Source organism: Geospiza fortis, unplaced genomic scaffold (assembly GCF_000277835.1).
Source record: "Geospiza fortis unplaced genomic scaffold, GeoFor_1.0 scaffold147, whole genome shotgun sequence".
NCBI lineage: Eukaryota > Metazoa > Chordata > Aves > Passeriformes > Thraupidae > Geospiza > Geospiza fortis.
Window position 1 is genome coordinate 25,638 of NW_005054372.1, and position 26,569 is coordinate 52,206.

A 26,569-nucleotide genomic window follows, 5' to 3' on the forward strand; every position below is an offset into this window, starting at 1 on the left:
ACTACTACTGGTGTAGCTCATTACTTTAAAATCAGGACTTATAATTTTTTCCTTACAACCTTTTGCTCCATTTACAGTGCTGTTCCATGATTTGAAGCTAGTGTGATATCTCATGTTTTCTTGCACTATTACATATTGTTCACAGAAGGATCAGGAAGTTTGTGCTGACTTTGTCATACTCCTTAGCTACTGAATGGTTGACTTCATTGTAGCATACTTGTGTTAGAAAAGAATTAATAGATGCAAACTTTATAAAGAAGTAATGGAAAGCAGCTTCTGTTGGATGGAAGTCAATTAGCTGTGGTTCAACTTGGGATCTTATTAGATCATTGAAACTTAAGGTGATATTGAGAATGAAAATGAGCACAGTGTTACATAAACCTTTTAGTGTCTTTGGTTACGTTGAGAAAAGCATTGGCATTGCAATTTACTGCCTCTGGAAAGGAAATGGTTTTGTAACCAGACCATTAAATATAGATTTTGACATATTAATTGTGAAAAGCTGTGTGGGTAAATCATCTGTCTCGTGTTGGAGACACATGAGTTCTATTCACAGTTCTTCTGTAAGTGACATTGCAAGAGGGAATTACCTTGGCCTTCAATGTATGTAGCAAGAAGTCTTTTGCAATATTGAGGGACGTACAGTTGCTTCTCTGGAAGAAATAAGATTATGATGGCTGGCTTTATGGACTCTTAGCCAAACACACCTTGCAGAGAAGAGATGTGCTGAGTCTCTGGTATTTCTATTTTCTGTGCTAGTTATCAGGCTTTGTTCCCTACTGGGGTTATAATGTAATTCTCAAATTAATAGATAGAAAATACGAAGACTATTAGAATATATGAAATTGAGGAAATACTTTTTCTTCAGTGTGATTTCAGGAAATTGAAAAACTTTCTTAAACTTGAAATTCTCACTGACGATAGTGGCTAATGTTGCACAAACTTTAGGTAGAAGGAAATAAGTTTAAAAATATTACATATTTTTAGACAGAGGGCATCCTACCATTTCTGCCTGGAATACCTTTTAATAAGATCTGTCATGAAAACCCAAATCTGCCTGAATGTGTGATCCATTCTAACAGGTACAGAAACACTTCTGTGGGTAGAGCAGAACTAGGTTGTGAAAGCTGCAGATACCTCTGACTGATCATCAGAACTGTCTTCCCTTTGTCATGATTGGAATTTGACTGGCAAAGTGAGGAAACACCAACTTAGATATTTATGCTTCTTTGCCTTTCATGTTGCTTTTAAACTGGCAAGTTCATGCCATTGGTGGAAGGTGAAGATTCTAACCTGAGATTTGGAGTGTCCCCTTCTGTTAGGCTTATCTGGTTCAACTTACATGACTTTCACCAAGAGTTTGTTTTGCTGTGTTGTAGATGTTCTGATGCTGTAGAAAGAGTGATAATGTTGGCTAAAAAACAAACCTGGTTTTGAGCTTCTTGTACTAGTGGCATTGGAGAGTTTAGTGTATGGCTTTCTTAGTATTTGCATGCAGAAACAGAGAAAAAAGGAACATTACAGACCCAGAAGAGGCTCTCTGTCCCCAGTCTTGGGAAGGGGTGGAAGCGAAAGGAATGGCTGAAGACTCCTCTTGTGGAGCCTCTAACAATACCAAGCTCTCTTAAAAGTAGAACCATTTCTGCTGTGTCTTGCTTGGAGTCTGGCTTTGTGTGGTAGTGAGATTCATATATGGGTTTGATTTTATTATTATTTAACTGCTGGAGAATGTTTTTAATGATTTAAGAGACACACTTCCCACATCCCTGAGGGAGGTGCTGAAAACTTGGAGCACTTTTGTGGCTGTAGTGGTGCATTAAGTATTTTGTGCTGTTACCAAAGGAGTAAAGATGTATTTTGTACTCTTGTATTGTGTGCTTCCCCTGTGAAAAATACAAGGCTAGTAAGCTTTGGAAGGAAGTGTCTGACTGAAGATAAAGGTGTCATTCAAGTGAGAGGCAGAGAGCTATGCTGTTTACGTTAATTGATTTGGGTCTTGAGTCTCTTGTGAGGAAAATTAAGGAATAATTTCACTAATATGGAGATTTTGGAGAAGACTACTGAGCATTTTCTTTGGAGGCCTTATTTGCAAGGGTCCCTTCAGCATTAAGAATTCTGAGTGTCTTTTCCTTGTCATTTCACAGTGCTGCTAGTCAGCTGAAAGTTATTTTGTTGAGACTGGAGGTAATGTTAATGTGTATCTCATTTCTCTGAATAAATCTAGTTATTTCTTCTCTGTGCCCTCACTGAGCACAATGACCTGTACGTTTGTGACAACAGTCAAAATTGATGCTAATTTCATGTCCTGAAGAAGTGAGATTTATGGATGGAGGTATCTTGTGGGTTTATGTTCCTCCCTTTCAATAATGTGAATCTAGTTGTTGGATTTTAATCAGAATTGAGTAGAGGCTTTCAAAGGTAATTTTACTCCTCAGGCCTTATGCAGACGGATTATGCCAGGTAGAAACAAGACAATTCTTAGTACTCTACTAGGAGAAAAACTAAAGCATGGATTTCCATACTAGACACTGACCAGTGGAAGGAAGGTACTGCAGCTATTTTAACACCTGGAAAAGCAACAGTCACACTTGCATCCTGTTTGGTAACAGGAAATGTAGTTTTAAGACCCTAAATTCTAAGAAATTAGGTTTAATCATTTCATCTTACCAAAAAATTTGTATTTCTCTTCTGTTGAATGGTGTTACTCTTTGAACAATTGGCTTTCTTGACTTAGTTTTTGTTTGCTCTGTGGTTTTGGGGTATCAGTTGCATCACTTAGATAGGTTTCTGGAGAATGCTGGGTAATGGGATGAGAAGGATTGTTTTTAAACTCACTGTTTCATTTCTGCACAAGCATAGAGTTTTTTGACTTGTATGATTAATCAAATCTGATTTTCCTTAAGTAGAAGTAGGGGTATACTGAAGGAGTTTGAGAGGACTTTTTCTTTCTTTTTAATACCGGATTTTTTTTTAATATACTTCTAGAAACTCTCTTAAACTCCATGTTGATGGATGTTATGTGTCTTGCTTATAGCATTAAAAAAGATGCACAGTTTGTGCAGTCCTAGTGTTCATATGCATAATACAAAAATGATGAATCAATACAGGGAAATCTTGCATCAGATGCTAACTTATGTAAATCTCTGCTGAGTTAGGTGTACTGAGTTCTGTGATTAATGAGTTTTGCTCTGAATTGATGGATTGCTTTCTAGGCAAACGTATATTCTAGTATTGCTTGCCTGTCATTTGTGGATCTGTATTTAAACTTCATTGAGAGACAATATCCTTTTTTTTAATGACCACAGGACAAGATTTATACTCCACTTACTCCATTTTTTGAATGGCAAAAGGCAAATAGATACTTGCAAAATTAGTCTTAATACTTCTGAATAAGCTAGTTGATTTTTTTAAAGACAGAAAGAGAAGTGGTTATTCAAAGCAAAACTGGATACAGTAGGTTTTTTTAATTCTAGTTCTGTCTACAACAGAAATATTAGATATTGTTTGTATCCAGTTTTCCAAAGCGATGGAAGTGTGTACACCATTCTTTCCAATGGTCACTTTTTTTAATTCAACCCTATTTCTGCATGTATAGGTGGTTGCTGAACATCCAGATGCTTCAAGTGAGGAGATTGAAGAGCTGCTCGAATCGCAGTGGAACATGCTTAGTGAAAAACAGAAAGCTCGCTATAACACAAAGTTTGCCATAGTGACCTCTCCCAAATCTGAAGAAGACTCTGGTAAACGTAAAACTGTGCTAGTGTACTCTAACTAAATTTGATATACATAGTGGCATTAAACTAAGCACTTATTTGAGACCCTGTAGGTAACACAGCTTTCACTGTTTTCCGGTTTTAAATCTTGGTGTTTGTGCCAATAGCAAAGGAATGCCAATGGTTACAATAAACGCAACCCATGAAGTCTACATTTCTTGCTCATTGTTCTGGAGAGTTGTTATATGTAAACCTTCTGCTGTTTAGACATTGCTGATTTCTCATTCTTCTTCTGCCCATAAGCAGCTGCCATTGCATCCACTGCTTGTTACAAGTGGATGGTGGGAAGGGAAGGTGAAGTGTTAACTGCTAGTAAAATTTGAGATGTTGTTTTTATAGAACAGTTAGAAATGGTTTAAAAAATTTAATCAGTGCTACACCTTTTCTTCATATATGCCTAAAGTGTATTACTTCACATCATCATCAACTCAGGAAGAACTATTCCAGACTTTATTCTGTACCCTTCAGCCATTTGGCATTTTATTGTGCTACTCAAAGTTTTTAGGACTTTGTGCAAGTTTGCAAATACTTTATTTTTTTTCTCCTTGTATTTTTGTTTCTTTTTTCTGGTGTTTGTTTTTGATGAACAGTCTCGATTGTTTTCCAAAATATTTGAGGGGGTTTGGAGTCGCTTACTTGAGAGAGGAGGAGGAAGAGGATAGTTTGCCATTTGCATGAACTTTATCAAATTTAACTAGCTATCATTTTTCAAATTTAAATAGCTTTACAGCACTGTAAGAAGACTTATATGGAAGTATTAGAAGCCAACAGGTGCTGCTTTGGGCAATGACAAGAATGAGAGGGAGTGTTTGAAAGTTTGTGAGACTTGGAAAAACTTGTATAAAAATGGCAGTCAGTTTTGTTAACTATCTGTGTGTGTGTGTGAAATAACATCATTTTGTGGAAAATTGAAAAGTTTTTAACTTTAAATTTTAAGTGTTAAATATTTGGATATCAGTTTAAAAAAAACCCACGTTCTGTATCTCTCAAGGTTCATCATTGAAGAATATTGGAGAGGCCAAACGTAAAGTGTTTCAAGACTCACCTAAAAGGAGATCAAGATCCAGAAGTAATTGAAATTTGTGTTCTGTGCAAATAGCTCATCATTATAAGTAGCTGTTGAGTGTATTTTTTTATGTAATCGCCCACGTATCATAATCTCTTTATTTTATCTCAGATGTTGTCTTCCTTGACGTTAGAACTTTAATGGATCCCAAATTAAATATCTTAACACTGTAGTGCTGAATTTTGTTCACCTTCCTCAGTGTCATATTGCAAGAAATGTAATTGAAATTGTACCTGTACCAGGTGTTTCTAGTACATATATTGTGTACATTTATAGTTACCTACAGATGAAAATATGTCAGTTCACTTGTTCCCCATCTCAAATCCTCTTACCTTAAACTTGGAAGAATGTTGTGGGATTTCTTTTGCTGGCTTTTTGTAAGTAGCAGGTTCTCCTGGAGCCATTTCAGTCTGCTTTGTGGATTCAGTTGGATCATAGAATATTAACTAGATTGTTTAGATAAGAAAATTAATTTGAAAATTATCCATATTTTCAAGTTGCTAGATTTTTAATATTTACAGACATTTGTTCCCACTGGAGTAGAATGCTTGCAGCTGTAGGGCAATTTTCACTTAATGTATTTGTGCCCCTGGAGCTTGCAATTTTCATACTAATAATACTCTGTAGCTTCATAAACTAGAGGGTACTGGAGAGTCTAATTATGTTGTCATTTCATCTTGATGAAACAGACCACTTCCCAAACCCTCATCTATCTTTCTGAGGTGCAGACAATAGTGGAACCTGTGGCAGGGGTATGTAGATTACTCACTGACCTTTGGTATTTAGCAGCTGCTTAAACTTAACAGTGAACAACCATCTAAATACATAAATAACTTTGTGGTCTAAAATGGCCAATGTGGTTCTGTTCATAGGATTCAGGTTCATAAAGGAAGGGATCTTATGGTCTCGTGTAAAATACAGTCAGGTTGTTAAGAGTCTGGAATTGCCATACCAGAAAGAGAATTAATCTGTACAGTTGGTGATATCTTTTTCAGAGGCCCCTTAATAGATGTCACCAGTTAAAGCAGGCTTAAGGTGGAGCCTTAGAAAGTAATTTTAGTGGTAAGACACTGTTACAAAGTGGCAGGAGAGTGAAAAGCTGTACAGCTCAATCACATGCATTCTGATTATACGAAATAAATGTTGGGCAGTAACGTTCAGATCTTAAACTAGTGCTTGTATAGGTAGACTCATCTTTGTAAAATAACTTGAGTATGAAGCAGTTGATTTAGATTTGTCCTAGAGTTAGTCTTCAGCACCAGAAACCAGAGCCTAAGCATTAAGAGGTCATCAAACTGTGTTAATGTTTAACCATGTTTTAAAAATAATGGCTGAAAGAAAAGTACCTTAAATAACTAGATCAGTTCAAATAATTTCAAAGTGGGTTTTAGATTATTTTTCATGTGAGTTTCCCCCATCCCCCATCCCAAGGTAATTTACATGGAAATAAAAGAAACCAAAAAAAGAGGACAAAGGAGCCTACAGAAGATTTTGAAGTTCAGGAAGCACCTAGGAAAAGACTCAGGATGGATAAACAGAATAATCGGAAGGTAATTATGTCCTTGGTTTGTTGGGGTTGATTTATAGCAGCACCAGTCACATTGCTGTAGTTAAGTTTGTCAGCATTTCCATTTTCAGGATTAAAAAAAAGAAATGTCCATATATCATACCAAACTGTTGCCAATATTCAGAGATCCATGTGAGCTTACCACTTGGGGATTTTTCCCTTTGGTTCTGAGGATGGAGGTATGACAGGTTGCACTTGCTACTTAAACTGTTTCCCAAAGGGATGTGCAGAGGGAGGCATGATCTCTCTGTGGTGTTATGCTCTGTAGTTCTTTTTCTTTCCTCCTGATTTGGAGTTAGTTTTACCAGAATGTGAAAGAAATATCTTTAGCCAGTAGTTACTTTAGACAAAAGTCAGAAGAGAGGAAAGCAAGTAAAGCAAAACGGAAAAACTACTTTTCCCAAACAGGAAGGCTATGGGACACTTTAGAGTGGCATGCTGCCCCTTTTCTTAGGTTAGGAAACTGCAGTAAATTTATATTTCTGCAGTAAAAGTATATTTATCACACAAATTTCAGGCTCCTTTTCTGGTTAGCTTGCTTGTGAGAATGAGAATTTTCCTTACATAGGTCACTATATATGCAGACACAGCACAAACCTTGTGGAGACTCAGGCACAGGTTTATTTAGTGATGCATGTAGAGCAGTGAATTTCATGGGTTTTACTTGTGTGGAAAGCTTAACTCACACATGTGCTCAGGTGTTTTACTGCAGTATCATACTGTAGTGTGAGTACCATAGACCTAAGCTAAGAATTTCAGTGGTACAGCAATCAAATGAAACAACCTGATAAAAGGAAAGGTGGTAGATTTATTTTTTTCATGAGTTGTGGAGGTCTTATTTGTAGGTGTCGGTTTGTTTGGTGGGCTGGTTATTTTGTTAGTTCTGTTGATATTGTAGATATTAAGACAACTTGTTGTCTTAGAATTTAATATTAAAAAAAGAGAATTTCAGATAGGCTTAATGAGCTGATTAGCAAGGGACAGAGATAATTCTCAATGTTGTTACCTCTGGAGAAAGAAGGGGCAAAACTGGTTATTGCAGTTCTTGCTGGAATGGGTTAATCATTGCATATTCATGTGACTTTCTAGGAGCAGTTTTTCAAACATTTTTAAACTTGTCTGATTGACTTGAACATACTATAATGCACGAGATGCATGGAATAATGAAGTTTACTTATTATAATTAATTCCTCCTATAAAGTCCTTGATTTGTCTTGTTCTAAAGGTACTTTCCTGTCTCACCAGCATTTGTACCCTACAGTTAGCCTACATTCTCAGAAGTAGGATGAAAGGTGGCTGCAGTATAGTTCATGCTTGAGAGGTTCTGGTACCTTTGGTGCTGTGACACGCATGTGAATATACCAGCAGGAAAATAAATAACTAAATGAGATTAATGATTCCCATAATATTCATAGCACTAATGGCTATGAATAGCACTTTTTTCACAATGTGCATTTTAAAAATGTTGTTCTCTCTCTGGTGAGTTTATCAGAACTGCTTACAAGGGGGTTGATGTGTGCAAATATTAGGTGGTTTGGAAACTCTAAATGTATATAGCAGGGTTGTGCTCCACAGAAAGGTCAGATCTGGTTTACAGTTTGTGTCAGGAATTCTCTCAGTCTTTTTCCTTCCTTCACAATTCCAGCTGTATATGCTGCTGCTTAGTAGAACATTCAGTGAATGACGGTGAAAATATCTATGTAATGATTCAAAAAAGCAAACTCTACCCATACACCTTCTTTCTGCTATTCCGAGTTTACCTGCAGGCTTTAGGTACAATCATTTTGGATAAGAGAAGCTTTAATTTCATGACATTTTACTTCTTGCACAAGAATTGTGGGTTACACTCTCCCTTTGTCCTTAATTCTTATTTACAGAATCACAATGTTTTCACATAAAGTAACCAAGCCATAAGTGCCCATATGGAGGTTTTGAAAAACTAATTTGTTCTTTGTTGTTTTGGTGATGTATATAAAATGCACATTAACAAAATGAGGGTTCTGTCAAGTGTGCTTTAAATTTAAGAATGAACTATCCTGTACATTTTCACAGAATCACAGAATCCTTAGGATTGGAAGGGGCCTCTGGAAATCATCCAGTCCAATCCCCCTGCCAAGACAGGGTCATCTAGAGCAGGTTACACGGGAATGTGTCCAGGTGGGTTTGGAGTGTCTCCAGACATGGAGACTCCACGACCTCTGTGGGCAACTGTTCCAATGCTCTGCCACCCCAAAGTAAAGAAATCTTCCTCATGCTGAGGTGGAACTTTGTGTGGTTTAGTTTATGGCCATTACTCCTTGTCTTGTCACTGGGCACCACAGAAAAGAGACTGGCACCATCCTCCTGACACCCTCTTCTCTTTCATTTTTGCCCAGAAGTGTAACAATAATCTTAGCAAACCCATACTGAAAGCCTCTGGTGGCATTGGTGGTAGGGCAGCTTAGAGCTCAGTAAAAGCCCAGCATGGCACATATGTGCTCTTATTTTTACAAAAGAAATCAGTTCCCTGGCCTTTGAGGTGTTCACCTGCACATCCTTGGTAAAACTGATTATCAGATGGAGACTGTGGAAAAGCATGTAAAGCATTGGAAATGTGTGTAAAGCTTTCTGTTCAGTAGAATTGTGCTTATTAATCAGGTGAGCATGACAGGGTTAAGTATTCTAGGGTACAGTTTTAGTGATTTGAATGAATTTGTAACATAACAAATGGAAAAAAATATAGTGGCATGTGTAAGGAGCAATGTCTTAATTTTGACAAAGATTTGACAAATCTTCCCCTGTTTTTGGCCTAAACTTTTAATCATGAATTCTCAATCTGGAGCAAATTTAGGTGCTCTTCATTCTCCCTTGAAAATAGAGGTTTTATTTTGGAAATGCTGAAACAATCTTAACCATAGTAATTTTTAAAATGGCACTGCTATAAGTTGTGGAGTTGGAAACAAGCCTCTCTGAGACTTAGATTTCTGCACAGGGTTTACTCTCAAATTTCTGTACTAATTCTGCAATTTTCTTATAATAATTAAAGGTCTTAATTTGACCAGTTTTTACAAAGAATAGTAAGGGTAATTTACAAGTTTTGTGTTTAGCACTCCCCCTTTTGATATGCTGAATTTGGGATGGATAAGTGGGATGCTGAAGTACTGTGTTCTTTAATATTTCTCATTTGTTTATGGGTTTGTGCCCTGTGCTGTAAATGAGTTTTAAAATTCACTTAAGTGGGGCTAGTTTAACTACAGTACCATTCAGATATTTGTAAAGACACTTTCTTTTTAATAACATAAATCCAGAACTAATTGCCAGTTGTATCCAACCACTCATAAATTAGGAGTTTTTTTATTTTTTCATATTTTTTTTTGTGACAGAGGGAGACAAGCAATGACAAAACAGCAAAAACAAACTCTTCTAAGGTCACAGAAACCTCCTCTTCACAAAAGAACCAGTCAGGTAATGTGGTCAGAATAAGTTTTAATGTAACTTTTTCAATTAAATACTTTTAAAATGCCAGCGGCTAAATTCTGCTGACTCAGCGAGGAGTTGCAGTTGTGCCGCAGCTGGGGGGGGAGCCCTGTTCCTTCACTGCCCTCCTGCAGCTGGGTCCTGGACTGAAATTGTGCACTGCTGACTGAGAGCAGCAGTTCACAAGTTCCCCGTGGGATGGCACCAGATTAAAGCTGGTGCCCCAGGTCTTGGTGTGCAGGGAACAAACCCTGCTGCTCCCCTTTGCCCCCTGCGCTGGCCCAGTAAAACAAGTGCAGTGGCCATCAGTCATCAGGTGCTTTGGGTTTTAGTCCTTTCACATGGTGCTTGATGGGAGGCAGTGTGGAGCATGAGAGGGAATTCTGTAGAACCTTGGATGGAAACACCAAAGTCAGACTTGTTAATGATGCTGAAGTTGAAGGTAACTGCTACCAGAGCATGTCTCTGCAGGTGTTACAGTGATTTGCCAAAGACAAGCGAGCTTCAGCAAGTCCTGCACGGTGTAGAAGTGGTGATGTGCCATAGCTAATGTGTGGCACTTGGCTCCTCTATATAAATTTTCTCTTAACAAAATGTTAGTGGTACTCAGATTGTGATGAGCTCACATAGGCCTTCTCATATAACTGCTACCTCTGCCTTAAAGAGGTCTTAAGTCACAAGATACTTTGATTTTAATACAAATGAGACTATAAAAAATTGGGAAAACATTTAGTACGTATTTGATTAATGGAGAACTTTTTTTTTTTAAATCAAGCCAAAATACATGGCTTCAGAAGCTTCATGTTCACTCAGTCCTGTGTAGGTGCCCAGAAGACTTACCTAAATAATTCCTTCCTGTGTCTGCAGGAATATTTTAAATGGCTTCAGGGAGATAACATTTTAAAGTTCCAAACTTCACTTTGTAAACCAAAATTATTTTACAGCAACGAAAAATCTGTCTGATGCATGTAAACCTCTGAAGAAGCGAAATCGGGCTTCAGCAGCAGAATCTTCAACTCTTGCTTTTAGCAAGAGTTCATCTCCTTCAGCTTCCTTAACTGAGAATGAGGTAAAAAAAAAGTGGTGTTTGCACACAGCCATTTAATTACAGAAATTATCAGGTGTGAATCTTGTTTAAAAAAAAAAAAAGGCAAAACTCAAAGGCGAATTCTCTAACGGTGGTGCTCTAGACAAGTTCCAGTTTTGGCCTCTGTGAATCTGTTACCGTGTGCATTGCAAATCATTTATTGTAACACCAACGTCTGCTTTGGGGACGTCGAGATATTATTGTGGTTTTTAATGTATTTACCAACAATGTTTTAGAATTGTAACCTTCTATTAGAGGCAAAGTAAAATGCCAGTGTGTTCTGTATTTTCTTCTACAGATTTTTATGTAAGTGTACTACATTAGTTACGTTATGTAACTCAATATTGTCATGTTGCCATAGCTTTTATATCGAAGCAAATTTCCTAATCCTCTGTTTGATCTAGAACTGGACAGTCTTCTGAGCAGAGCCCCTTTTAACTCAAATCAGGTTTCAGGCTGTTTTAGTGCTATTTCTCTGTGATGCAAATAGCTCCAACCCCAGTAGAGGTAAACAGGCAGTGAAGGATGTATCTTTTTGATACTTGCTAATCATAGTCTTAGCTCTGCATATTTGGAACTGTAATTCTTCTCAGTTGACATACAATAAATGAAATGTATGTACCAGAAGTGTATTCATACAATCCATTAAACCATTCCCCAAGTCATCTACACTGTTAAAACCAATCAGCCAAAGAGTGGCAGCATGAGGGTGAAGTATGCATGCTGTTTTGCAGGTGGGTTTGGATCTGTAGTTGATAGGATTTAGTAAAATATCCATAGACAAACAGCTTCACCCAGTCTGTGTTACAGAAACTGTAGAGAAAATACTTGCCTGCTAACAAGGGAATAGGGCTTCCAGCTCTCCTAGAAACTTTCATCTCCCCTAACAAATGCATGAGGTGCTGTAATGAATGCAGTTAAAATATCTAGGCAATGTTCAGCAAACAGTTTACCTTTGGGTAGGGGAAAAAAGATTGCATGTTAATGGCTGTATATCTTAACTGTAACTGGAAAAACATTTTAATTAAAAAACCTCAATAAATACTCCCTCCTGTACCCCAATCAGACAAGCAAAGGGGGTCCCACAGGAAATAATGTCCATAGCAGCAGCCAAGTAAAGTAATACTTATTTTGTTTTCTCAGTTGAGAGACTCCCATCTTTTGGCTTACCAGCTTCTGCTGGATTGGCTTTGCTGGTGGGACTTGCTGTGTAATGGTCTATTTGGGGCTGTCTATTCATCCAGACTAGTTTAAGGAAAAATCTGGGGGGTTTTGGCTCAAAATATGCATCTCTAAATATTGTGCACTCAGAAGAAAGATTCTTCTCTTTCTCAAGATTATGATTATAAAATGAATTACTATGATTAAAAAATGAATCCAGAAGTCTTTCTTAACAAAAGATATTTTTGGTAGGATTTTGGGTTGTAACATAATGGTTCATACGTAAGAAAGGACGTGGTTGTATCTTACATATGGCTGAAATGGAAATTCTAAAACTTACCACTAATTTACTCAGCTACTGCTAAACAGTAAAAGATCTGAGAAAAATTACCTTCATACACTGCTCACAGAGCACAGGTACACAAATTAGAAAGTGAATTAATTGTTTTCAAAGGGTTAAAATATCAAAAAAGTCCCAAACAGCATAACAGAAAACACATCTTGTTGAATAATTTTGGGGGACTGGGTGCAGGGGGAAGTAGATTAATGGACTAAATCCTTGGGCTGGTTAAAGCTACGCTGACCCAAACTTGGACCAACTAAGGATTGGGCCCAGTTTGTTTCCTATATTAGATAGATTTTTGCTGTTAAATAAAACAAAAACGTCAGGCATGTGTTTCAGAAATTAATATTGACCTGCTCTACAAAACAAGGAAAGACAGAAATTCTGGATTGTGTGGGTGGCTCTTAAAAACTTTCCCCCCTTTTGTATTTTTATTTAGCACTTGTCTAAACAGCTAAATATGTGTGTGTCCTGAGAGCATTCATGTGGAGAGAAGCTTTCCCAGTATTAAGGGAAAGTTTTTTAAAAATAAACACAGTCAGGTAATGGTGAAAGCCTTGCACAGCTAATTGAGTAGGATGTAATTCTTCTCAACTTTAAATAGATTTAATGATTAACTTTCACATTTCTGTGTTCACTATAAAACTTCTAAGTGTTCGTTGAGGTGCTCTCTTAACAAGTATAGGAAAAATTCTGTGTATTCTACAAGCACATACATCTCCACAAGGTGTATATAGGAGGATTCTGGTCTTTTTTTTCCCTTCTCCTTTCTTTTTCTCCCATACTCTTTGTAAACACTTTGTTCCAGAATGGAACCTGGATGTGACTGTTATTTGTCCAGAACTGTTGTTAGCTACACACCCCTTAAATGTTTGTCCTTTTCAGCCAGGTTCTAGGAAAGATGTGCTCAGTTCTTTCTTGTTTGAAAGATGCATCTTATTTGACATTTTAAAAAAATTTTAAATGCCTTTTGTTGTTATTAGGGGATATTTTTTAAATGGGGTTTATTTGAAATACTATAAAATCAGGCAAGGCCAAATTTTCACTTGATAAATTACTTTGGGAGGGAGATAAGAGTGGGAGTGTGGACTTGTTCAAACAGATTTATAGATGTGACATATTAGAGATTAAAGGTTCACTCCCTTCAAAAAACTGGGCTTTGAAGTTGTTGTAAGAGGGGTGGACAGAAGCAGTGAAGTGTTTATACAGGAATAAATGAATTTCATACGTGCATTTAATTTTGAAACAAAATAATTTTACTTCTAGGCACTTGACTCAAGTCACTTATGTGAAATATGATTTTGTTGAAATACAATTCTTAATGAGCAACTGGTAGGGCCAGATGTGAAAAAGATGCTCAACACTGGAGTCTTCAAAAGCTTGGAGTAGTTTTTTACTGGCTATGTAAGACTTGGTGTAAGCATCCAAAAGCACATATTTGTGAGAAGAGATGCAGATGATGTATTTTAATTTCTTTTTTTACCTTGGCCCTCAACCTCCCAATAATGTAGTAGGTGCCAGTAAGAGTGTAATCAGTATTTTTTTAATAAATAAAAAAGACTTTACATTACCATTACTGCTGGATTATTGGCACACTTGGTGTGTTTGCATGAAACATATCTGCTTTAGCTTTTCAATCAATTTTTGTGATTATTGTCTGGCTTCATTAAACTGGATGAATTTGTTGACAGCAGATAAGTGTCAAAGTATGGTGCAGACCATAGGTACTACTTACAAACTTTGTCGAAGAAACTGTAATCTTTTCCTAAGAGAGGACAAAATAAAGCACATGTGATACTCTCTAAGTTAGCCAGCCTGTCGTTCATCACACCCTCAAGTCTGAGCTGGCCAGCAGATGGCAGCTTAAAGAAGCTTGGGAAAGATTTGAAGAGATGCTTTTATTTTAATTTCATCACATCTTCCTTAGAGGAATTCTTTCTTCCCTTCTGTGACAACCAGTGTCAAAACAAGCTCAGTTCCTGGTTATAGCTACAAATTCTTGTGTTTCCAAGGCCTAACAATGCAAATCATAATAATATAAGCCTTAATACTATTTTTCTTCATATTAAACAGTGGATTTTTCCCCCCATTACTGATTTGAGACAGATTTCATTTATCTGCATTTTTAATGGGCATTAGCATGTGAACACAAAGGAGAAAACATGTACAGCTCTTAAAAGGTAAGGTGTTTTTGAGGAGGCAGTCATGAGACATGCACAGCTTGCAACTCAAAAAGTACATCAGCTCCATTTATCATCCCTGGAGTCTAGTTGTCCTAGAATATGCAACTAAAAACTTACTGAAGGTGAAAATAACTGACTTTTTGATCCTAAGAACAGGAAGGAAGAAGGGAATTCTTGTTATTTTAAACAAACTACTGATCTAAAGAAAAAGCAGTTGCTGTTGACCTTGCAGGTTGTTAAACAAAATCACCGTGCTGCTAGCATTTCATTCAAGCTTCCTGCAAATATAATCCTCTCTTCTAAACATTGCTTAAGGATAACTTAATATATAGTGCCACCTTACATCCTGTGACTTAGCAGACAGTTGTTTCCTGTGTTTGTTTCTGTATGCCTATGATTTTATTTTTTTTCCCAGTGAGCAGTCAGGGGTACATTTTTATGGGACACTGCAAGTAGTTGGACTTGTTCCTTGCTAAAGCCTCTAACATTTTACATGACCTGCATCACCCACCAGACCATACAGTTTTGTTACAATGGTTCTATTTTCATGTGGAAAAAGGTTCAAAGCTTCATTTTTGTTCTTTGACAGCACATTCTGTGTAGAAAATTAAGTTTCTTGTGTACTTATTCTCCTCTTGTGTATTACTTAGGCTTCAGAGTGCAGAGAATCTGTTAACTGAATGTTTACATGATGTAGGTTTTTATTCTGCATCCCCTACCAAAGTATCATGAGTATCTGTAGGCAATTTTATACTGTTTTAAAATGTTCTCATAGTTTTAATTAACTTTCCAGGCAAATTCAGAAATGCATAATATCCTTATCTGAAACGTCTAACTCCTGCTAATAATAAAAATGAAACTTGTCCCAGGCTGTCTTTTTTTTGCTATTATAGTACTGTGTACACTGTGGCACCGCATACTTAAAGAATTTATCTAGTCTAGCAGTATGGGCCAAAATATCACTCTTCATTCAGTTCAGGAATTCTTATATGAAATAAAGGAAATGTTAACTGTAACTCAATTGGCTCTGTCAGTTTTTCTGTCTCTGTGTGGGTGCACGATAGATTGTCTTTTCAATACAGCCTGACCTGTTTGAATGTTGCTTATTGACTTACTCTTACATAAGTTGTTCTTAGAGTAAAAAAACAAAACAAAACAAACCCAATCTTCTAGCTGCTCAAAAATAAGAATGAAATACGCAGTTGGGTTTTACCTGTTGGAAAGATGGAAGAGTTTATTTATCAGAACATGCATCCTCCAAGCTTTGTAGAGAGAGCTCTTAGCCAGCCCACTTCCTCCTGGGGGACTGTGGTGTAGAAATCACGGACTCTAAAGTCTTGTCAGGAAGTCTGAGATTGTAACTGAGTCCTGAGTGTTAAGGAAAGTGAAACTTAGTGGGCAACAGCATTCAGAGTTCATGAAGATGTGCCTCTTTAATTGCCTGTGAAAAGATGCTGTGTATCTTATGTATATGATATGTTAATGTCATATGATCGTAATATATATCATGGCAGGTGACCTGAGAGGATGTTGTTTAAGACATCCCTGTAAAAGGTGCAGGTCACTCTTTGTGGGCCCTTTATTTTATAAATGCTGCTGCTCCTGCCCTGGAGGAGACTTGCCTGCCAAGCAAGCAGGAGGAAATAATTTCCTGCCATGCTTTGTTTTCAGTTTATATACCCCTTGCTCTAAGATAAGTGTACGTAGTGGGGTGTGTTTCCTTTTGATGTCCTACAGCCTGCATTATAAAGCAAGTGATGCTCAAGTAAACCAGTGGGAAGTGGGAGGGGTTGCCTTCTTTGGATCTCAGAAAATTTGTCCTTCAGTTGTTTTTGTTGCTGCTTGAACAGAACATGACAGAAGAACTTCATTGTCTTGAATGACTAAGACCAAAGCTTGCATTAAGGCTTAAGAAGGCTGTTACACAAGCATATGTGAGTAATACAAGAAGGGCTTTTATTAGACAGAGTGAATTGATCAAGTGATTTTTTTTTGAAGAAGACTTTTTTTTGGACAAAAATTGCGCTTTGGTAGCTGGAAAAGTCGGAAGAGGTGTGTGGCTGGTGGAGTAGCCACTGTTGGAGCCTGTTCCAGTGTAGGCACCATAGATGCTCAAATGTTAACAACTTTTTCAATCTATATTTCCAGATTTGTTTTGAGCCTTCAAGCATGGCAGGAAAACCTTGTCTGGATCTAGGAGAGAGGAAGTCCCAGGGAAGCTGATGAGCACAGAAATGTTGATGTTCATTGTGCAATTGCCAACACACAGTGAATAGTATTTGGGACTTGATTATGCTCCATGAGACAGAAACTTTTGCCTTAGCAAATATTGATTCTGGTCCTTCAGGACAGCCTTTAGCCCGGAAGTGCTTCAAGGGAAGAAAAAAAGACACACCATGACCCTCTCCCCACCTCCTAGGATAACACTGTGCCAGCAAGGATGCCTTCTTAGATCAGCTGTTGAAAATGAAGACTTAATCCTAAATCTAAAACAAAAAGCACATTTAATAGCCAGGTCACCAGCTGATCAAGCAGAATGTTTGCAATTTTTTGTTCTTACTGCCATAGCTTCCTAAATTCCCAGGTTCTGGATTGCATGAGTACCGACACTTTATTTTCAGACCTCGAATTTCTGAACCTTTTTTTCTTTGAAATTACAGAGCAGTGATTTTGCTGGCTCTGGTATTTACTCTGATTTTGGAGCTGTCTGAAAGGAAGGAGACAATTTTAAGTGGAGGGGAAAAAATTCAAGTGGGTGGAGCAAATATCTGCATCAGTATTTGACTTCATCTGCTTCTTTGATTTGAATTTTTAAATTCCAGTCTGTCCTTTCACAGCTTAAATCATGTATCAATATGATTGGATGCCAGCTGAGAATATGTCACTACCTTTTTTTTTTTTTTTAATAAATGACATTTCAGCCACCCAGATGTGAAAGGAACAATACCATTTGCAAAGTTCACCCACGTGGTTCTAGAAATATGCAAGCTGAGTGTGCATCCCAACTAGCATTTAACTCTTCCTTGTAAAAAGCCAGAGGGAATGAAGAATTGCCTTGCATTTCTGCCAAGGTGTGTGGCTGAGCCTGAAATCAGGTACCTGGTTGTAAAAAATGCTTTAGAAATTGTAGTAGATGTGGGTTTAGTATTTAGGTGTACTGTGAGAAATGGTTCCCTGTGTTAGTGCTTGTCCTTTCACCTTTAATTGGTGGTGCAGTGAGCTGTGCAGTTAACTCAGGCTCGGTCTTGCAGCTGCAGGACTCGTGTTACAGCTGGAGGAAGTCTTTCAGGAGGAAAACATTGAGGAGTGGTTTTGTACACAAAATCTGTGTGTAGAGTCTTCTGTCAAATTGACTTCCTGCCTGCCCCCCTTTAATCATTTAGAGTGCTTCAGATAAAAGACAAAATTAAGAATATAAACATATAAACTCAGAAAATTCACATAGCTGACTCAGTTTAATTCCTCTCAATGCTGTAGTGTGTTTTCTTATTGTAGCTGTTGTGTAGTTGCACACATTTCCTCCTCTAAGCCTGCTTGGCAACCTCTGTGAAAACCAAACACTTATTTACTCAATATAATCATGCCAAGGAAACTCCATTATCCTACCCACAGTCCTTGCATCTGTATGCACATGTAGGTCCCTTCTGCACATAAGAGGCAAAAGTAGTCCAGGAAGCAGGAAGAAAAAGTAAATATCACCCTTATACTGAGCAATTAAACAGTTACCCAGTGTTCAGCAATGCTTGCTGATGTAATCTGGCTTTGTACATCAAATATTGCAGTGTGCAAAGCATGTTCATTCAGTTATGAATTCATGCTGAAGATGGTTTTTACAAGCATTGTTACATAGTCTTTCTAAAAATAGGTTGACGTTTGTCTGGAAGAATCCCTTAGGCGCTTCTTTTGGTTATTGTGAACAGGGAATTTTAGCATATAGTTCAAAAGAAAATTAAAAATACTTTGGGGGATTTGAAGTCTTTATATGCTGATCCCTGTACCATTGTGGGCCTGAGTAACTGTTCCAAAAATACAGTAGTAGTATAAAATGTATGCTCAAAATATCTTGAGATGAGTAAACCCATTTGTTTAATGACCCATTGCTACAATTTCTGTCTTTTGAAGGGTAAAAATACAATACTAAACACAAAGAATTTACAGAGATGCCAAAACTTTGTCCCAGTTTGACTCAGTAGTTAAGTATTTTTTCAATAATAAAGCTATGGGGAACTTGGAAAAATGCAGTAATGTGTCCCTACATGTTCCCTTTTGAGTTTTATGTGTGTAAGTAGTAAATAATGATGGAGACAAGTGGGAAAGGAAGGATTGCCTTGGGAGCCTGGTGGGAAATTGGTCATTTCTGTGAGTAGCAATGGTATTTGGAACCTCACTAACCCCTGAAGTCAGTTCTGGCCTGCCCCACATGAAGAGCATGGACTGGTTTTTAGGCTGTTTTCCTCCCCTTTTCTCACTTGTGTATGCAGGTGCAGAGTTTCCAGTAGAAGGAGCTGCATTTGATTTCTGAAATACCACTCGTGCTCAGTGTTCAGGCAGTGAAGTGTGAAAGCCTCTACAGGCAAATCCTCACAAAGTAATGTTGATGTTCAGTGATTGAAGGGAATGGGAAGGAAAGCCTGACTGATGTGCAGTATGTGAAGGTGATGGTGCTTGCACTGATCCTCACCTCAGCACAGGAAGGGTGTCCTTGTCACAGCAGCAATAACTGCTGAAGAGGAGGTGATGGCAGAGTTCAGGCACAATTTCAGTGCAGAAACGTGGCACTTGCTAAAAGTCTGAAGTGAATAGCCTTGGCTGTTTTCCCCCTAAATTTATGCTCTTTAAAACAGTCCTTTGCCTTTATGAGAAATAAGAAAATACTCCAAATGTAAAGCAGAATAAAATAGCTACAAATTGCCAATTAACATGTTTTGCCATTAATCTAAAGGTTGATTACTTTGAACTCCAGCCTGAATTTCAGAAGAGTTAATTATGTACCATTTTCTTTGCTAGGAGGATTATATTACAAAAATAAGGACAAGACAAGCTTTGGTATGATTACAAGGGAAAGATGTATATATGTAACTTAACCAGTAAAATAAGAAGCCCCCCCAAACCTGACCAGATTTGTATTGAAGGCTGTGTTTAGGGCTCTGGTATATGAACTGTTAAAAACTTCCCCAGAAATGTTGTTTCATTGCAGAGGTGGCTGTGTCACGTCAGCATGAGCTCATTTCTAGCAATCTTCTTGTAAATCATCTTTACTTAGTGGCTGTTTCAATCTACAGGGATTTTAATTGCAAAACTCAGTGTCTCCCAGATGAATCAGAACCTGTTAGGGCTGCTACAGCTTACTGGGGGTACAAATACAGTTTTCCCAACCACCTCATGCTGTTCCTCTCTTAGGTTCTAAGTAATTTCTAAGAAACACTGGATGAAGGGTTGGCTCAGCCTTTTCTCCACAGGCCTCAAGGAACAGATGCTCTTTTACTTCCCTGACATTTCCATTGCCTATTCTGGGATAACTGCAGGAGCTGAGGTGCTGAATTCCAGTTTTCTTCAAAGAGGGAGCTTTCCTCAGAGATGTCTGGTAGACAGTGTGTCACCTTCTGCAAGATACAAATAAGGGTCCAGTTAAATTATCCTAAAGAAATGCATCCCTTTCTTATGACAGGAAATCTGCTACCCTTCCCCTTCATTAGGGCCCTGAGCTGTGAAATCTGCTGGTGAAGTGTGTGTGAGCTGTGTGTGGATTATGGCTCTTGGAGAGGATGCTGAAAGCTCTGCTCATGGTGGCGAGGATGAAGAAATGCATCCTGCAGCCTGCACCAGGCCAGGGCTGTATCACTGAGCTGTGCATGGGTTATGGCTCTTGGAGAGGATGGTTAAAGCTCTGGTCATGGTGGCAAGGATGAGCAGTCACTAAGTAAAGATCATTTACAGGGGGGTATCCCTGAGCTGCTTGTGCATGGAGTGACTCACAGGAGTTGAGACAGCCATGAGCAGGTATCTGGTCTTGTCTGTGTAATACAAAACTGGTGCTTAATAGAGCATTTGATTTGTAAAGTGTGTGAGATTCCTGACAGCTGTAAAGGAGAAATTTTGAAAGATACTCTCAGCCTGGCTGCCATTCAGTTGATGAACTCAGGGTATTTTGTTCATGCTCCATGTGTTGGTATTTGTGCTTGAAACCTGGCAATAATCTGTAGGTGAATGTAAATTGCCAAGATTTCTCTTGAAATGGGCTGATAGAATTTGGCTTTTGTGGTTGCATTTGTGATGTTGGGTTTGATTCTTGCCAGCAGTGCTCCTTTTTTTGGCTCAGTAACCATTTAATTTAAATAAAGGGCTGATGCATTTACTCTGAAGCGATAAAATCTCTGTTCTGTAGGAAAATTGATGTCAGCCTGAGGTTCACAAATGCCTGGGATTTTGTCACCCATATCTAGGGGGATTCTGAAAAACTGCCTTCTGCCAATAGTGCTCTCTTTCCATATAGAGGTCTGCATCCTTTGGTTGAACAGTGTATAAACCAAGGAAAATCTTGGGGAACACTGCTTTGACTCATTCTCTTAACTGAATATATTTATCACTGGGTATGTTCTGTTTCTCTGCTCTGTTTTTAAAAGCAATGAGCTGGGGGAAGAGGAGCACCTTCCTCAAGAGCCAGGCTCTGTGGCTGTTGCTGCTGGGAAGACTGTGTTAACTCAAGGGGTGCTGCACAAATGGGTTTTCTCTGCATTTAGATATTTTGTAGGTAAAAGGTGGAAAGCTCAGTGTCAGGTTACAGCAAGACTGCTTGTTTTGCTTTGCTTTGTTTTGTTCTGTTTTGTTTTTAAGTGGAAAAGAAATGTGGATCTAAGACCTTCCAGCTTATTTTTCCTTTTTTCTTTTCTAACCATGACTAATTCTGGCTAGTTCAAACAAGAACATAATGAGCTACTAAAAATGTTAGAGCAGTGTGCCACTAATTAATGTTTCTGTGGGAATAGTTTAAACAGAAATGAGCATGTGTGTAAGTTTACTTAAAACCATAAGGGAAATTGGGTTTGTGGTTTTGCTGTGCTCCCACGCTGCCTTCCTTTATCTGCCCCTTCCCAGCAAGAATTTTGCAGGTCACTATTTCACAGCTCCTTCCAGGAGACAGAGATTTCCAGGTGCCTGAAAAAAGCAGTAATTTTACCTGCAGTTTCTTTTAACCACTTATGAAATGGTTGGGCAGAATCTCCAAATCACTCCAGTTGTAGAAATTTTCCTAGGTGAAGTGGAAGTATGAATTTGCACAGAGGAAATGAATTTATACCCTTGCAAGAAATGCGGGGGGAAAAAACCCACCAACCAACCAAGAACTGCCAGTCTGATCCAATTTACAAAATATTTTTAGACATGATCAAGGAAAGCAAATGTTAAATGGAGGAATGCAAGTTAGCTGGCATCAGCAGTGAGAATTAATCACTCAAAACCAGTGTTTCTAAAGGGATTTTATAAAAACTAAATCTAGGCCTGGTTTGGTCTTACATTTTTCTGTCTGATTTCAAAATAATCATCTCTGATAAATTTGCACATTACATGGATTGGTTGATAAGGAGGTTGCATGTAGCTGTCTCCAGCATGTGGCCGGGCCATTTTTAGAAAAAGGTGGTTTACTGTAGATAAATATGAGATTTTGTTTCTGAAAACAGAGAGTAAATTCTTCATATAAAGTGGGGTGTCTGTATCCTGATAAATGGCTATTGGCAAAAATGGTCTCTTAAACAGCACAGCAGTTTAGAGTTACTTTCAGTGCTATATTGAAGAGACTTGGGGAGATTCTTGCACAGCAGAACAGAAGTGGAGAAGAGTGGTATCATGTTGGCAAGACTTGTAATGGGTTATTGCCTCCATTTCTCATGCTTGATTTTTCAACAACTTTTTTAAAGCACAGAAAAGGTTTAGAGAAACCCCTCTAAAATGCTCTAGATGCTGGGAAAAGTCCCCTAGGGAGAAAATTAGAGGGTGGAACAAAAAGGATTGAAACAGGCTTAATTGCAGCATGCTTCCACAGGAGGAAAATGTCTGCTTCCAAGGGACTTTTAATGTAGCTGAAATGCCTGGAGAAGGCATCATCAACTGTGAGCTGCAGTTAGGCAGCCGAGAAGGGCAGGAGGCAGTACTTTTGATGATATGTGTGAATAACCATTAGAATGAGCTGAAACAGAAATTAAGTCTTCCTTTTGCAATTCCAAATTGTGATCCTCTCCTGGAGAATGTACTTAGTGAGGCACAACTCACTGAGTATCATCTGGGGGCAACAGCATGAAATTCTGCATCTTCTGGTGCAATGTGAGATGAGACAAATGACTTGGTTGTCTGTTAACCTCCTTAAATTCTATTGAACTGAAAACTACCCTGTATTTTCTTTTAAATATGTTATTTAGGATGGGTTTTTTTAAAGTAAATTACAACTATTTTTAAAAACACCCCATATTTATTACATCTAGATCTGTTATATGAGATTTATCCATAACAGGGCTATCTTCTGTAATATTTTGATTTTATTGTTGACTGTAATGTTCCTTAAACATATTGAGAGCTGCTTGTTCTTTTCTTCCTCTCTTCTGTATGCTGTTCACACTTCCTTGGAGAATATTTGGGTCAGAGACTTTGCAGCTTGGAGTTTACCAAGTTTCTTTTTAAAAACTGACTGTTGCTCTCTCATAAATCACATGCGCAGACTTTATTCAAGGGATTTGAAGATATCCCTGTGTTATGGCTAGGCACCTCTTGCTAACTGTATCTAGAACTGAGTATAAATAAAATGCCATATTGCAAAGTTTTGGTGTTCTGTTTTGGCTGCTGGTGAGGGGGGTTGTTGTATAATCCTTTTGATGAGACTTCCACAAATGCATATTCTGGTTTTAATCAAGGTGGTTTTTTTTGAAGGTGGGGGAAGCAAAACCAGAAGAGCGTGCCTAAACCTGCTAGTCTGAGTTGCAGTGTGTGTGCTTCCATCAGTTCTGATGCTGTGCTAAGCTGCCTATGTGTGCCTGCTTTCTCTAACACCTGTGTTTAATCTTCAGATCTCTGATGGCCAAGGAGATGAGCGCTCAGAGTCCCCCTATGAGAGTGCTGATGAGACTCAGACTGAAGTGTCTATATCATCCAAAAAATCTGAGCGAGGAGTGGGAACAAAAAAAGAATATGTGTGTCAGGTGAGAGACCTTAGCTGGGCTGTGTTTCCTGAGCTTTCCTAGAAAAGGTCTTTTTAAATATGAAAATGACAATACTAGGCCAGAATCAGGTTTATCATGTGTGTCTGAGATGTCTGTTAGTGATGAGGTTGCCATGGCAGTAAATGGGATTCTTAATACCTAATTATTTTTTTCTTGACCTCCAGTAAATGACTTAGCCTTTCTGCCTGAGTTTCCAGGTCTGTAAGATAAGCATAATTTGTAGCTCAGAAGAAGCACATGAGTGTTGCCAGGTGACTGGTCAGATGATGCAGAAGAGCTGCTGGTTTCTCTGTTAGCACAGAGGAGGAAGCCCAGCCCAGTGGGGTTTGAGCTCTGCCTGCAGCAGGGATGGCAGCACTGCCCTGCTGTGCTGTGCAGGAAGGAAGCCTCTGAAAGCAGAAGCCTTTCCTCAAACTGATCTAGAAGGGCTCTTGGGCTATGAAAAATCATCCAGATCAAATTTGTTTCTGTGAGGCTGGGCAGGCATTTACATTTCCATTTTTTGTACATAGTGGGAATAAGGTTGTATCTGTCTGTAAATGTTGGGTAATCCTTAAATTCTGCCACTGTTGTTGGGTTCATTTTTAGTTATGCATGTGTCCCTGCTAACCACTGAGACATAGAGGTATCATTGTGCCAACTGGACTGACTCCCTTTTGCCAAGGAAAAGGAAAGGAAGGATGCTTTTTAACCCTACTCAGATGCATCAGTGTGCTCAGGGAATATTTCTTACAGCTTTTTTTTTCTATTCCTTTTTTTCTGTCAGGTTGTATTTACTCCTGAACCATGGTCTGAGAGGGATATTTCTAGTGGTTTAATGATTCTGTTACCTGTTTCAACTTGAAGCCAGGGCATGTGATGATGCTTGTAAAATTATCTTTCACTTGTTAAATTTGATTTCAACATTGGGAAATGATATTTTGAGGAGCAGTATATGAAAAGGAATAAAGAAAACCGTTTTTTTCCACATATGAACTTTTCTTTAACATTCAATGCCTTTGTGTTGTAAAAGCTGTGTGAAAAAACAGGTGATCTCCTGCTGTGTGAAGGACTTTGCTATCGAGCTTTTCATGTGAGCTGCCTTGGGCTCTCTGGAAGACCAACAGGAAAATTCATTTGTAGTGAATGTACATCAGGCAAGTTTGTCCCTTTCTATTAATTAGAAAAAAAAAAAAAAGTTATAGTTTTCCATATATTGTTCTAGGATATCCTCCTGGACAGAGTACGTATCCTCAGAGAACCCTTACTTATCCTTGGGATGTGACAGGGTGGGAGTCCATAGAGTACCACTAAGTGTGCCACATTTTACAAAGTTTGCCCTGTTTTCAGTGAGAACTCTCTTGCAATCTGGCTAATTTAATCAGAATGCCATTGCCTTAATAACTGCAGATTATTTGCTTTCTTAGTACAATTAGAAATTAGGTTTAAAATCTGTCACAATGACTTAAGAAATCGTAGAAAAAAGAGCAGTGAACGAAATATTTTAAGTTGTTTTTCAGTCCTTTGTGTGTCTGCATCAGTCTTTTGCTTTTCCTGTTAAAAGACTACCTTATTGCTATTAATTTAATTTGCTTTTAATCCTGTAATAACTGCTTGGAAGTTCTTTATCTCAAAACTTTACATAAGATTTGTGTTCTTGCTCATAAGCTCATTTCAGTACATGCAGTAAACCTTGCTGGAACTGCTGCTTCAAAATAAAGAAAAAAGATTAGAGGATGGTTGTCTTTGGTTTATAGTCCTGCTTCAAATTTCAGAGGACCACAGACAAGACCATCATCCTATTCCGTTGGTTTTAAAAAATTTGAAAACTAAAAATTCCTACTTGTCCTGGCATACCGAGGCTTATAAATAAGAACATAAAATCAGATTGGTGAGGCTTTGGGTGTTGTAGTGTATGCTTCAACTGCAAATAGGTTTGCTTTATTTTATTTGTATCTGAGCAGATCAGTATTTAATAGTAAAGAGCTAAAGTAAATAGATTGCTGCATCAAGTAATGCAATTGATTTGTTGAAAAAAACCTCCTCATACCACAAAAGCAGTTCCCTCATACATAACATGAATTTTAAACACCTCTCTCATGCATTTATGTGTTTGAATATTACATTCTGTTTATCATTTTGCCACTAGGTGTGCACACCTGTTTCGTGTGTAAGGAGAGAAAGGCAGATGTGAAACGCTGTGTTGTGTCTCACTGTGGCAAATTCTACCACGAAGCTTGTGTGAAAAAATTTCATCTCACTGTCTTCGAGAACAGGGGGTTTCGGTGTCCTCTCCACAGCTGCCTCAGTTGTCATGTTAGTAACCCCTCACATCCACGAATTTCAAAAGGTAGTTTCATTTTATGTTTATATGGCTGATGAATTCATTTTATTTATGGTATGTTAAGGTAAAGAATGCATCCATTTGAGAGCTGCTAGCTGCAGTTTTGTTAGGCATAAATGGACTATCAATTCATTCAGAATTTTTTAAAATGTTGTAAAAGAGTAAGTTTTAGTCAGCTTTAGTATTTACCTTGTTTGTGCTCTCTTTTTAACTAGCTTTCAGTTAACCATAGTTAACTATGTTTTCTTCTCAAGAAAGAATGAAATGTAGAATGTATAGGTGATGAGGAGAGAGGCAAAGCACTGAGGGCAGGACCTGGGAACATACAAACACTGCAGCAAGGCTCGATGAACACAGAGACATTTTGATTCTGTGCAGGTTTTTCACTTTGGGCAACATTTGCA

At 38.1% G+C, this 26,569-nt stretch overlaps 1 protein-coding gene across 2 annotated transcripts in view; it reads left to right on the forward strand.

The window, feature by feature from the left end:
- Positions 1–26,569, forward strand: part of NSD2 (nuclear receptor binding SET domain protein 2) — a 60,583-nt gene that overhangs the window by 21,523 nt on the left and 12,491 nt on the right. Inside the window, exons 5-13 of one of the 2 annotated variants that reach the window (XM_031060096.1) lie at positions 3,596–3,740; positions 4,765–4,842; positions 6,271–6,389; positions 8,459–8,563; positions 9,769–9,850; positions 10,807–10,931; positions 23,690–23,821; positions 24,855–24,978; positions 25,971–26,171. In XM_031060096.1, the coding sequence (XP_030915956.1) occupies positions 3,596–3,740; positions 4,765–4,842; positions 6,271–6,389; positions 8,459–8,563; positions 9,769–9,850; positions 10,807–10,931; positions 23,690–23,821; positions 24,855–24,978; positions 25,971–26,171 (1,111 nt within the window). The remainder of the gene's footprint in view (positions 1–3,595; positions 3,741–4,764; positions 4,843–6,270; positions 6,390–8,458; positions 8,564–9,768; positions 9,851–10,806; positions 10,932–23,689; positions 23,822–24,854; positions 24,979–25,970; positions 26,172–26,569) is intronic. The other variant, XM_031060095.1, reaches the window with a different exon arrangement.